The sequence below is a fragment of the Coptis chinensis genome, chromosome 8, assembly GCF_015680905.1.
Source record: "Coptis chinensis isolate HL-2020 chromosome 8, ASM1568090v1, whole genome shotgun sequence".
In the NCBI taxonomy this organism is placed as follows: domain Eukaryota; kingdom Viridiplantae; phylum Streptophyta; class Magnoliopsida; order Ranunculales; family Ranunculaceae; genus Coptis; species Coptis chinensis.
This window is the reverse complement of record NC_141463.1, coordinates 77,529,009-77,543,424: the sequence shown is the minus strand read 5'-3', so window position 1 is coordinate 77,543,424 and position 14,416 is coordinate 77,529,009. Positions and strand designations below refer to the sequence as shown.

Here is a 14,416-nt window from a genome sequence, read left to right as displayed (position 1 = left end):
CCTTTTTAGATCATGTCTCCTCTTGATTTTATAGCCCGTCCACTTAATGTGGTATTGAATGAGCTTTAATGCAGATATAATAAAATGCATGGTTGTTACATAATTATTGTAACGTCTAGCTTTCCATCTCTGAGCGTTACGATATCTGGTTGTGGTCTTGGTATAAGCGACCTGGTTGCGGTCATGGTATGAACAACCTGACATATCTTGGTATGAGCCACCTGACAGGTCTTGATATAGTGATGAATTGTACTAGATACGTGTATAATATACGTTGGTTGTGTATATTAGTCCCTCACAGTGTTCATTTGTAAATGATTAATTATTAGATTCACTTGTTATTGCATTAGATCAATCAAATTCCGTTGCTCGAAATGTTGACCCAACACTTGTTCTACCACATTTTTGGGATCATAGGTATAGTTATCTTAATCGCCGTCTTAAAGCACTGAAAGTGATTTCGATCATTATATATTATTTTTATTAATTTATTTTGACTGGAAATATGTCAAATTTGTTGTATCGTATCAAAATTGTAAAACTTATTACCAATTACATACCCTAGAACTTATCATGTATATAAACATTTCTACACACTCTCAATTGTACACATAGCAATTCGAACCCATAGCCTACTTTCATACGTGTACAATTTCAAAATTAAAACAACCGGACAAGACTCAAGAGTATACCGGGTCAAATTTGTTGGGTATAACTCGTCAGTTATTGAGACGGATTCATAATCAGGCCCAGCCCAGACCATTGACAGCCCTAATTGGTATTCCTCGAGATCAACATTTACCCGCGACTATGTCTAACAAAAGCCAATCTTGAACCGTACGATCTAGGTTTAACCCTAACACATACATTCTCACGACATATAAATACTCAACTCCACTTCCATTCTCTTCCTCACGCTTTAGTTTTATTTCAGCCTCCCTCTCAAGTAAAAAAAAAAACCTTGTAAACTTACACAGAGGCTAAGGAGACAGCAAACTGTCCGCCTTGACAAGCAACACTGCTTATCTTGGCCCTCATTTTTGTTATCACATCTTAAAATACTAATTTTTTTTTTTTCAAATGGCACCAAAACAAACAAAAGCGGAGAAAAAGATTGCTTATGATCACAAACTATGTGAACTTCTAGATGAGTTCAATCAGATCTTGGTTGTTGCTGCAGATAATGTTGGGTCGAATCAATTGCAGAATATTCGTAGAGGTTTGAGAGGTGATTCTGTTGTTCTTATGGGGAAGAATACTATGATGAAAAGAACTGTTCGACTTCATTCTGAGAAAACTGGGAATAAGGCTTTTCTTAATCTTATTCCTCTTCTTGTGGTACGTTGTTTTGTTTTGTTTTGATTATTTATTTTGAGTGGTCAGTGATTAATTTTGTTTTTGTGAAGGGTAATGTTGGGTTAATCTTTACTAAGGGTGATTTGAAGGAAGTTAGTGAAGAGGTTGCTAAGTATAAGGTATGCTTTTGTTTTTTTAATATTTGTTATATGTTTATGTCTTGTTGTTGCATAATGTGTGTAGTAGAATGAGTAGTTTTTAGTTATATGAAGAAATAAGGAAATTTTATACAATTGTTGTAATAATTTGATGTTGGATTATATTGTTTGTGGTTTGTGGGCATGTGTGTTTTATATGTTGATTGAAATTTACTATTCGTGGTAGATTTGCAACATGCCAGTTTAATTGAAGATTTAATAGTAAAGCATGTGTTGTGATGGTTCTGTTGTTTTAAACGTAGGGTAGAATTGTTTTTTGCTTCCACTTTTGTTCTCTTTTTATTTTTGATAATGGCCTTCACTTTCAAAATGGTATGTATATTTTCAATTTTTGTTGTTTGTTTGACCATTTACTTGTACAATACTCATTGCTCACTGAGCCAAGTAAGCAATGGACATGGCATGAGACTCAATTGATGTTTTGCAGTCTTTGTAGGTTGTTATGTCGGGAATGTTGATAAAAAATGCATTTACAATTTTGAGTTTTGAAACACGGTGATATTTTGATAAGTATTTACAAATTTTGATCACTTTAAATAATAATTGTGTTAGAAACACCTATGAAGTATTTAGCCTATATGATATGTTTAGTTTTGATTCTATTGGAAAGTGATTGCTAATTTGCTGGGAAATAAATAAAGACAACTCTTTTATTTCAAAGAATGATGTTATACAGTCATTTTATTACCCATTTTAATTGTGAGCTTGTATGATTATGTAACACGATCTTTGAAATCTGATTTGAAGTTCTGCACGAGAACTTCCCCACTTGTTTGTCCTGGCACTTTTAAGTATGTGGGCATTTGACCTGAAGAAAAAAAGCAGTGTTCCATTTTCTCTTAGAATGGGTCTCTCGTAAACTTCAGGGAGATTTACTTCATTATTTTTGGGTGAACCTCTGTAAATATTAATACTAGCAGAAGGTTCAGTAAATGATGAAACATTTTTCAATCATTTATTTTGTGTATTTCATTATCTAAAATTAATATTTTTTTAGACACTAGACAGCATAAAATTCATTTTTCATTTCAGATTTTAGTTATTAACAAAGATAATACGGATATAGTTGCTCGTCTAACTTTGTTTTGATCAGAAGAAATTGTAGCCGTTTTGTGCAAGTATTTTTGTGCTTATACGTGCTTGTGTATAAAATTCTTTTTAGTTTTTCTTGTGCACCAAACGGTTGTAAGGAAAATTGGTAATTGAAGCTCTTTTTTCCTCATTCGGTCCTTGGGAATTTCCTAGTTTTTTTTTATGGTTTGGCTGAAAGTTTTGTATAATATAAATTGATCGTTCTTAATTTCTTCACAGGTTGGAGCTCCTGCTCGTGTTGGTCTTGTTGCTCCAATTGATGTTGTTGTGCCTCCTGGGAACACAGGGCTGGACCCATCCCAAACTTCCTTCTTCCAGGTTTAATATCCTTTGTCATTTTGACCATCATTTGTCAAAACATTTGCCTTTTTTGACCCTTTGTGTGTGTAGGTGCTCAACATCCCTACAAAAATTAACAAGGGTACAGTTGAAATCATAACCCCTGTAGAGCTCATCAAGAAGCACGACAAGGTTGGTTCTTCTGAAGCTGCCTTGCTCGCTAAGTTGGGAATCAGGCCCTTCTCATATGGTCTTGTTGTCCTCACTGTGTACGACAACGGCTCAGTGTTTAACCCTGAAGTACTTGATCTCACCGAGGATGACTTGATGGGGAGGTTTGCTGCTGGTGTTTCCATGGTCACTTCACTCGCATTGGCCATCTCATTCCCAACACTTGCTGCTGCACCTCACATGTTCATCAATGCATACAAGAATGTTCTTGCCATTGCAGTTGCTACAGATTACTCTTACCCACATGCTGACAAAGTGAAAGAGATCCTCAAGGTACTATTGTTGTACATTATTGCCGACTTTTAATTCAGTATACCCTTTTACTTTTAGTTTATTGTGCATTTTTTTGGATTCTGATGGTTTTGTTGTACACCATTGTTCATATGTGATTTCCAAAAATTTCAGGACCCAAGCAAGTATGTAGTTGCTGCTGCTACAGTTGCCGCTGCAGATTCTGGTTCTGCACCTGCTGCAGCAAAGGAGGAAGAGAAGGAAGAACCAAAAGAAGAGTCTGATGAGGACATGGGATTTAGTTTGTTTGATTAATCTATTTTAGTGGTGCCGGTTTGTAGTAATAGGTTGCAGAGGGATAGTAACATTATCTTAGTGGCGTAGCAATCTTTAATAATGTGGATTCTGTGTTAATTTTTATTTTATGTTTGACTGCAGTAAGCTTGGATATATTTTAATTTCGATTTTATTAAGTTTTCTACTCCGTTTACTTTGTCGTTTCCAAGTAGTTTTGGCCAACTGGTTGATTGGGGAACTTTGCTAGAAGTCACTCAATAGTAATGGGTTGCCTCTTTATTGGGTAAATTTTTTTCAGCTTTACTACCTCTGCATTGGTGATACTTTCCAGTCAAAGGTTTTGATCAGCTATGTTCTGTGGCAAATTTGCTAATATAGTCAAGCTGGTATACATATTTGTACATTCAATTACCAAAATCTCATTTTGATTTATGTTGATTAAATTATACTGTGCATTTTGGTACTCCAACTCACTATGAGGGGGTGATAGTTGGTGACATGTAGCTAAGTCACAATGAGGGTAGCACTTGCTACTGAGATTTTCACTGAGTTGTTAGTTTTGAACGGAATACTGATATATTCATAGAGTTGTGAGTTTCGGACTTGAATGCTTTATTTTGTCTCGTGTGTGTTTTTAAAATTTTATCGGTTTTTTTTTCGGAAGGAATGTTTCATTCTGTCTCACATTTTTTTTTTTTTTTCTTAATTTTAGACCGATGTTTCATTCCGTTCGGTGTGTTTTTTTATTTTTATATTCAAGTGAAATCATGCATCCCATTCGGTATTTAAAGTCACTTTTGCATTAGGCATCTTCATTTTGTTTTTCACCAAAACGGTAGCAAAGAAGAGAAATTGAGCTTATGTGGAGGTGAAAAACACTTACTTGTATTGGGAATGCTCTTAGTAAAGAGGTGATAAATTCCTTCGAATTAGCACAATTTTATTTATGGACTAGTTGTTCGGCCTGGGTTTGAGTCTCTCCGTTTTTGCAGAGAGAAACTCTCTAGGACAAATCAGAGAAGAAAGTAATTCGTAAGGACATTTTTTTTTTAATCACTCACAAGGACGGGGTAGATGAAAATTCAAGTATACTTTGACGTGAAATTAAAAACGGTTTGGGTATATGAAATGTCAAGTATACTCCTGGCACGAAATAATAAATGGCCCGGAAATCGAAATGACCTGGTGTATATAATATGAACAATCAGTGTTCATACCTCAACATAATATATGATCGGTAAAAACACTTATTGGAGTATGAACAATCATTGTTTATACATCAACATGAGCTATGAACAATTGTTCATACCTATTTGGGGTATATCTCAACATAATGTATGATCAATAAGAACATAAGAACACTTATTGTAGTATGAACAATCATTTTTCATACATATTTGGGGTATGAACAGTCAATGTTCATACCTCAACATAATATATGATCAATAAGAACATAAGAACACTTATTGGAGTGAAGTTCATATGAACTGTCACACCCCGAATTTCGACAGAATTCGGAAAAACAATATTTGTTCCCGACTCTTCGATTTTCGAGGTGTGATGCACTCTTAACTCCCAAAAACCCATAATCAGTTTAAATATGTAGATAATTAAAAACCCATAAAAACTTAAGATAAACAAAAGTCCTCTTCATTACAAAAATTCACAAAACTTTACTACCTAACTTCGAAAATTCATCCCCCAACATAGGTCCGACCGCCATTAACGTCGCCTTGGAGCTTTCAAACCACGCTCAAACTCCCTCCTACCACCACCATTCATCAATCCACCAACCCACAATACAAAATAGCATTCAAAAATACAAAAAAATATAATAGCAACACCACTACAGTATCACAGTATTACCATTCAAACATTTACAGGACAAAGGAGGTTTGGGGATCGCACCTCCATTAATAACCACCTAAGAGTTTTGACTGTCCTATAATCTAACAAGTTTTAAACACTAACAAGAAGAATAATTGCTGAAGAGAAAAGAGCACAAAATGAACGAAACATGGTACTACAGTAAAGTTATCTCTTTGTATATACGAGAAAATGAAACTAAACTACTCACCTTAATCAAAAGCTCCACGAATCCCTTCTAGTCCGAATCGTCGCGCTCCAACGCTCTAGTAATCAAGTTTTTATCTCCGCTTCTATTTTATTTTTATTTAAAAACCCTATTATTTGGAAAAATATGAATATATACCTGTGTTTGAAACCTAAGCCCAACACAGACTTGGGCTCAGAAATCAGGCCCATGTATCCCAAATCCAATCCAACAAATTTTAAATTAATAAATAAATAAATTAATAAATAAATAAATACGTATTTTAAATACGGGCGTTACAGCTATACACATCTCAAAAGAATCTCGTCCCCGAGATTCGGAAGTAAAGTTATACGAACAAATAACGTTGGTTATTAACTTATAACCTACACAAGAATGTACTGAGATTAAACTTAAGCATGATAACGTTGATATTAATTATTTTTAAATAATTCCATAATATATGTCCTCATGCCACTACAAAATCTATTATAGTTTAACTGTTTAACTGTCTATATTAAAACAAATTATTACTGTCAATTAAACACAAGACAAATATATTGTTTCTCATTAGCATGCATTTTCTTGACACGTAGTCACGTAGCAACCTCTACGAAAAATAATATTCTACTTAAACTAATCAATTATAGAGTAAGTTTATCCCTGCATAAAATATTATGGAGTCTTTTCTATCATGCACCAAAGAAAAATCAGTGCTCTAATACACTTAAAATAAAAATCACTCATGTTATTGATACTACAATAAAACTTTATATTTACTTTAGTCATGCTATCAGAAACCCTTTTATTTTATTATTTTATTGTATCTACAAATATTATTTATTTACATTGTTAAACAAACTATTAAGGAACTTTAACTCAACTTCATACAACTATGATTCATCAACACGAGAGGAAGATAAACACTCAAATCTATAATACTCTCATTTTAGCAAAACAAAAATGAATCATATAAAACTATAGAAATCGGAAATATTAAATTTAAAACAACTATCGAATCCTAATTCAGGAATGCAAATATATCAAATATAACACGTATTCAAAAATAATATTTTTCATATCCATCCATCAAAATCATATAGACTTAAACAAAACAATTAAGAATAAATACTCGACGCTCATTGCTATTATTATTATTACTAATTATTTTAAAAGGTGAAAATATTAAAAAATTAATTTCCATATACAATGACAATTAAAATAAGACTTGCTACCGTATAACACGGATTTTTAAAATTCTTTAGGATAATATAAACTCACTTCTAATATATCAGCAACAACAATTTATATTGGCATGAACAAAGTTCAATATATTAATTAAGAACAATTAATCCAATTATAGTTTATGACTACCAATTATCACGACTAGTTTAATTAATCATTAATAACGTAGCATTAAGAAAACAACCTACACATATATGTCTTATTGGTGAAACAATATTATCATCACATACGCACGATAATAGTTCATCTGTATATAATAATATAAAAAACGTGTATACGCAAGTATACACATCTCAAAAGGAATACACGTATATTTTATTTTATTTTTTCTTTCTATTTATAACTAATCACATCTAACAAATTAATCGCTTATACTTTAAAACATTATTCATCCATTAAAGTGTACGAGTGAGGTGAGATAGTTCATCCAACACAGAGGCAATTAGTTTCTTACTTAGTACGTCACCAAGTCATCAGTTAATGTAGCACATTCAATATAGATTAAAATATCTCATTGTTTCTTGAATAGTAACATAACCCTCAAATACAAAGTTCACAGTCATGTTATCGTACTTATCTATACTCCATGTGAAAATGATCACCAACAACAAAACAACATTATAGCAGCACACATCATTTTGATCAAATCCGTTAATAATTAACATACGACAATTGTAACTACTCTTCATATGATAAGAAAAATAAAAATCATTTCATATCCACTCCACAAGTAACTAATATAAATATAGACATTACACATATAAACAAATCAAGAAAAATATTGACTCGCTTTATTTATGTATATATATTTTTTTCTTTGTAAAAATAAAACAACTAGCGGAAATAGTTTTGAAAATAATATTTTTTAAACACTACCCATAAACCACGATCCGAGAATCACTTAGACTCAACTAAGTCTAAGCTAACCTGGATCTGATACCAAACTGTCACACCCCAAATTTCGACAGAATTCGGAAAAATAATATTTGTTCCCGACTATTCGATTTTCGAGGTGTGATGCATAATACGAAATATCGCGATATATATCAAGATTTCATAGATAGATAAATAAATGTTGCGATATTAATTTGGGTAAATACCAGTGCAAATATCGACGAAATTTGTTGATATATCGGGATATTTCGATGATATGTTTTGTTATCGATATTGTCGGAGATAATTGGTGGCTTTCGGTGCTGGTGATTGCAAACCGACGAAGAAAATTAAAAAAGGCTACTCCTACCTCTCCCACACGAGCTAATCTACCCTCTCCCACGCGAGCTTGCCAACCCACGAATTTTGATGGATATAAAAGCTCCTTCTTCTCCATTCTCCCCTCCTTCAAACTCAAACTAAAACTCTGTTGGCTTTGCTTGGATTTCTAGTGTGCTACTTCTTTCTCTTAAGAGTTTAATCCATGTAACTAAATACTTTGGTAATTCTCCACATCAATTTTGTTATAGTTTTAATCTCATACCTACCTTTGAGTTATTAATTCTAACTAACTCATTTCATTTTTGGAATTTGTATTGCAGGTGAAACTGTAAAGCTGCATTGATCTCAGTTGGACTAAATTGTCATTTCGGGCACTTTCCATAATTATGTGAGCAATTTATGGTGTTTGTGTTTAGGATTATTGCCTTGATCAGCTTGTTAACCATGTTTGTGAAAATGAAAGGTTTTGGTTTAGGAAGAAAAGTAGTTCTAAGTATCAGTCTGTTTGTCTGTCAATCATTCTTCCAATTTGAGAAGTGGAGTAGGCAGCTCCATGCATCAGGGTCAGGACAATCTAGTGTGTTAGTGTGTACAACACTAAAATTTATGTTCTAACAAACACTAGTTAATAAGTTTGAAGTGTCTGTTGTTGCTGAGGCATTGATGTTCAGAGTTCAGACTTGTTCTGGGCTGCGTATTGGTTTTCATGCCAAAGCTAGTAACAGAGCGCACTGTGGAGGGAATGAAAGTTTTAGGGCAAAACTTGCATTGCAGTACAAGTCTTATTTATGCGTCCATTGAAAAATTCTTGATGTCTGGGAATTTCCAATAGATATGAAGATCTAGTTATGGAGAATCAATTAATCAAAGATAAACTTGTTACTTAGTTATAGAAAGGTAGATTACAGCAAAATTCATCACAGTAATCATTCCCAAACAGAAGTTCGGTCTATTTCAGATGTCCATTGTTACGACTATCGTTGCTCTATGACAGAAAAGTCTTCAGGCAAAATGAATCGCTGCGGTTAAACCTAATAATCTATGCAAAGGAAACTAACGGATTACATTATATAAGACTCAGACATGATGTGCATCAAGAAAAGGAATTTCTATATGTATTGGCACTCATTCCATTGAACTTTGAACCGGGTAGCAGACAATCAAGACGCATCTGTATTTTACTTCCTCTCTTCTTTGGTTTTTGAGGTGGTTTGGTTCCAGTCAAGCGTAAGAAATCCTTTTCTATCTCTTCCTTAGTGAGTGAGATCAAAACCTTTCCTTTTTCCTTCATCTCTATATCAGTCTTCCTGGAATGCGGGTTTGGCCTATCATACTTGGAGTTACTATTCGTATCATTAGCAACATGAGCAGCAGTACTACTCCTTCTTGGCCTTAAATTCCATGGCTTCAACTTCAAATCATGTTTCACTAAAGATTGTTGTTCCACGTGGTTATCAGTAGTAGTAGAGCTGTGGTTCTTGATCACCAGTTTTTCATGACCCTTATTCTTTTCAACGGGAATATGAATCCTCATTTTTGCCCCAGTTTCTTCTTGGATACTTAATCCTGCGATATTTTTATCCGTAGTACTACTAGTAGATTGATTCTTCAACAAAGAACCACTATTGTTGAGTTCATCAAATTCAGATCGGGGGTCGATGAGTTTGTGACATGAAATCTCGTCGATAAGGTACTTACTTGGTTTTAGTTGTTGCAACCTAAAGTCGTCTCGTTGATGATTGGGTATTGTTGCAATAGCTGCCGTTGAAGATTGTTTTTTTAAATGTACCATTTTTTAAGGCGGACAAAAGTCAGAAAACCACTGAAAGTTTGAGTCTTGGTTACAGTTTTATAACAAACGAACCCTTTTTGGAAACTTGTTAATAAGCCCTACTCGAATTCGAAGACAATTACTTGCGTAAGTGTAGTTGTACGAATTTTAATTGGTTTAAAACTCTATATCTAAGTGACTGCCCCTGGTGTCGTTTGACTTTTGTACTTGGAAAGTTGAGGCGTATTTCTTCATGACATATATTGACTGTTATATTTTTCTTTTCGAGGGAAGATATATTTTATGTATTTCCTTTTTCAAATTAGTTCCATGATTTCCAGTAAAACCCTTAATGCAGTAGGATCTTGCATCTCTTAAGGGTACTTGGTTTTCTGTGATTGATTGAGTGTGTTGGATGAATCTTGACTCTTGAGTCCAAAAGTCTTGAGTCTTAAAATTAATATCCGATTTTTCGAATACGAATGCGAATCGGAGTTGAATTTTTGGATACCCGTCTACACCCTTATGTATAACAATGATATAAGTGGAAATGATGTATATGTTGTTTTCATTTTAATTTTTGTATATAATTTATAGTATTCTTTTGATTCGAGGATTGGTTACTTGACTTAACTGGCGTTGGTCGAGATGGTTAAGTAGTTGGTTCTACGAATCAATATATATTTGAGTAGTTGGGTACTTGCGTTTACGAGGTATGAGGTTTTAATATATGTTATGAAAGTATATTATATGATTTTCAGGTTATGACAGGTTTTAAATTTATGAAATGTTGAAAATACAAAGGAAACTCTGCCGATTTTTTTTTAGAATGTGATATTAAGTGGTGGTTTTATATTTGAGTTATGTATATCATAAAATATTTTGTCTTCTTGAAGTCATCTAGAAGAGGATTGTACCCATCTTTGGTCCTTGTAGGGTAGAGCAAACTCTTCCATGAACTCTTCCTTGTCTTTTGTACAAGTATGTTCTCAGTGGTTGCTTGTTTTCTATTTTGTAAAAGATAAGCAATGACTAAAAACTTAGTTGTTGTGCTCTAGGTATGTCGTGTTGTCTCGATTGGTTTGTTCTTCTCCCACTTTTGGTTGTTTAAGCACTAGGTATGCGTTTTTTTTTTTTTCCAAAGAAATATAAATTTTTCTAGTATTTTGAGTAAGAAAGTCGAGCATTTATTAGTAAGAATAATTCAAATAACCTGTTCATTGTTGGTGCATTAGTGAAGTTTGATTTGCAGTAGTGGAGTTTGATTTGTAGTAGTGGAGTTGGCTTCTGATTTTCTTGAGGTAAAACTTCTACCCATTTTGTATACTAGTTTTATTTGTTGCTTGTTATTTTTTGCAACAACTGAAATTGTGGGTGTTTGTATGCATATAAGGGATATGTTTTGGTTGTGTGCCATGGTAAAGTCATTTGGTTTGTATATTAGGTAGTGTTAGGATTTATTCTTGGTTTAATTATCAAGTGTGCAGGTTATATGTTTTTTATATTTTATTTGCGCATGACTTTAAATTAATCTGAATGGCTAATGTAATTTAACTTGGTATTCAGATTCTATGGATGAACTGATAGTTATAGAATTTATGTTTGTCTTTTTGTTGTCTTTTTTTTATTTTATTTTATTTTTTTCTTCGTATTCTACTATATGAGTATTTTAGGCATAATATAGGTGGTCAAAAAGTTGAATAAACAAAGGAAACTTTGTCAAAATATTTTTAGCTCTTTTGTTTTATAAACAAGCAAGTTAGTGTTAAAAATATAATGCAATGGTAAAATTGTCTAAATGATTTATACCGTTATTTCTAAGTACAGGGAAGATATGATTAGCATTGGTAGAGGCATGGATATTAGAATTAGATGTAGGAAAAGCGCCCGACACAGTTAAGGCAACATTGGAATATCAATAAAAGTACACAGTTAGCATTGGAATATTCTTGATATCACTCAAATTACAGTTTGGTTCCAGAACACGGTGCACCTACGGGTGATCTGAGAGTTCCTACTTGTTTAAAGATTGGTTAATTCTAATCACAAGCCCGGATGCCGGTTTCGAACTTGACTGTAATTGTTTGATATTATTAATATTTGGATGCTTGACTATTAGAATTAAATGTAGAAAAACGCCGCACACCAGTTAAGGCAACATTGGAATTTGAGTTATAGGACCACATACTTGATCCATGTATTTTTAAATAGGAATCATCAAATTTAATTATGTTTTGGTTTGATGTATATATTAAATTATTCTCGTTTGTGATAAATGAGGATAGAAATGCCAAAGGGATTTGATATCGGGTGGGACCACGCTATCCGTATCTCTGGAAATAAAAACGGGACACAGTGCAAATAATGTGATAAGATTTTAGCTGGAGGTGGCATTACAAGGCTGAAAGTACATCTTGGCGGAGGGAACAAAAATGTTGAGAAATGTTTGAAGTGTGGAAAGGAAATTCGAGACATGTTTCGACAAATAATTGAGTCCGGAATTGAGAAGAGAAATGGAAAAAAGATAGCTGAAGAACATTATAAAGCTGCCATGCATGCACACCCTCTTGGAGAAGACTCAGACGAGGATGACAACGAGTTCGAGATGGCACGACAACAATCTAGGGATGAGTACCAGAGGTTCTGCAAGAGGGGCTCGTGGGATAAGAGGGCTCCAACCAGAGAGAACACTAATGTTGCAAGCACAAGCTCTCGCAAAGGCAAAGGTCTTATGTCTCTCTTCTCCCGTTCGAAGAGTAGTAGGCATCCCGAGCTTATTGATGTCGATTCGCCGAGAAGGCCTGATGTTAATCAACCATATGTCCACCAGATGACGCCAGCTGGTAAGTCAAAAGTGGGGTGTTTAGAATTGTGGCTAGATTTGTACTTTGGGGAAACTTGTCTCCAAATGCAGTGGCCAACAACCCGTATTACAAGCCGATGTTCGATGAGGCATGTTGCGCCTGTCTTGGAGTGACCCCTCCTTTAGCCTATCAACTACTAAATTCAGAGTTGCAGAGGCTTAAGGCAGAGTGCAAATTGTATATTGACCATATGAAAATAAAATGGTCTATATATGGTGTCACTGTTATGTGTGATTCCTGGACTGGTCCAACGCGACAGTGCTTGATGAACTTCATGGTGTATTATGATGGGCTCATGACTTTTGATTCGTCCGTTGATCTATCGAAACACAAGAAAAATCACTGCCACTTACTGAAACACATGAGACGTGTTGTTGACAAGGTTAGCAAGGAGAATGTTGTTTAGATTGTAACGGACAACGGGGCGAATTTTAAGAAAGCTGGAGAGATGCTTGCAAGAGAAAATGGTATACTTACAAATAAGTTTTATTCTCCCATTTTAGATTCCTTTTGCAAATAAGTTTTTTGTATGAACTGCCTACTAAACTACTTCATGTACAATAGGGTATAACCTTTTCTGGACCCCATGCGCGGCTCATTCTATAGACCTTATCTTGAAAGAATTTTCTCGAGCCCCGTCGACGAAAGCAATCCTTGATCGGTGAAGGATATCCGTCTTTCATTTATAACCACTCTCGAAGTTGTTTCCCTTATAAAGGAAGTGTGTGGTGGAGACTTAGTCCGAAATTTGGTCCAACTAGATTTGCCAGTAATTACATGGCATTGAAAAGTTTGCTAAAGAAAAAGAACAAGCTCCGGTCAATGTTTATTTCCGAAGGATATCTTGAAATCAAGAATGATAATCCTACGGTCCAGATGATGATGGTCGAGGATATTATAAATGACCGAGAATTTTGGCAGAATGTGAAGGGGATTGTAGCTGTATTAGAACCCATTGTGGTTTTATTGCGGAAGGTGGATAGGGATGATAAACCGACCATGCCATTTTTACACAGATGGGTAGAAATAACAATTGAGCAAGTTTGGAGGAAGATTCGCTCGCCTGAATGGATTGTTGGAATCATTAAGAGGAGGTGGAACAACCAATTGGGGCACCCATTACACAAAGCTGGTAATATTTTTGTTAACTCGAGGTTTATTTAATTGTACCATAACTGTTGTAAGCTAATATGCTACAAATTTGCTTGTAGCACACTACCTTAATACTGCCGTAATTTACGGCCCTGATAGTGAAAATATTGCATACAATGGGGAGTTCCTCTCAGCAATGCAGACAGTCATTAACCAATTGATCCCAAACCTATCAGATCAATTGGCTTGCTTAAATGAATGCAAAGCTTATCGAGAGGCTTCTGGGGTATTCTTTGCGGCAATTCTTGTATATGGAAGAACCAAAGTCATGCCGGGTTAGTTTCATTGTTAACCCACTACGAACTTGTAACTGACCTATTTTAGTTTTAGTCCATACAAAATTATATAATTTGGTCTACATTGTTTGTCATTGACGTAGCTGATTGGTGGATGAATGTTGAAGACGGTTATGTCGACCACTTGAAAACGTTAGCTATACGGATCCTCTCACGAGCTACCTTATCATCTGGAT

The 14,416-nt window shown here is 34.4% G+C and overlaps 1 protein-coding gene and 1 non-coding gene across 2 annotated transcripts; both read left to right on the top strand.

Annotated features, from left to right (window-relative positions):
- The first annotated feature begins 804 nt into the window (after positions 1 to 804).
- On the top strand, positions 805 to 3,837 carry LOC147483183 (large ribosomal subunit protein uL10). Its single transcript, XM_086578300.1, has 5 exons — positions 805 to 1,338; positions 1,407 to 1,475; positions 2,826 to 2,924; positions 2,997 to 3,389; positions 3,522 to 3,837. The coding sequence occupies exons 1-5, from the start codon at positions 1,081 to 1,083 to the stop codon at positions 3,660 to 3,662; spliced, it is 960 nt and encodes a 319-aa protein (XP_086434426.1). The 5' UTR covers positions 805 to 1,080; the 3' UTR covers positions 3,663 to 3,837.
- Positions 2,330 to 2,460, top strand: LOC147483184 (small nucleolar RNA snoR74). The gene has a single exon (XR_015207060.1). It is a non-coding gene; the product is annotated as a small nucleolar RNA snoR74 (small nucleolar RNA).
- Positions 3,838 to 14,416: the final 10,579 nt, after the last annotated feature.

Excerpts from the sequence above, each read along its gene's own strand:
- LOC147483183 (XM_086578300.1), top strand. The coding sequence starts at position 1,081 with ATGGCACCAAAACAAACAAAAGCGGAGAAAAAGATTGCTTATGATCAC. Across the intron at positions 2,925-2,996 it reads CCCAAACTTCCTTCTTCCAG|GTGCTCAACATCCCTACAAA; the intron begins GTTTAATATCCT and ends TTGTGTGTGTAG. Across the intron at positions 3,390-3,521 it reads AAGTGAAAGAGATCCTCAAG|GACCCAAGCAAGTATGTAGT; the intron begins GTACTATTGTTG and ends CAAAAATTTCAG.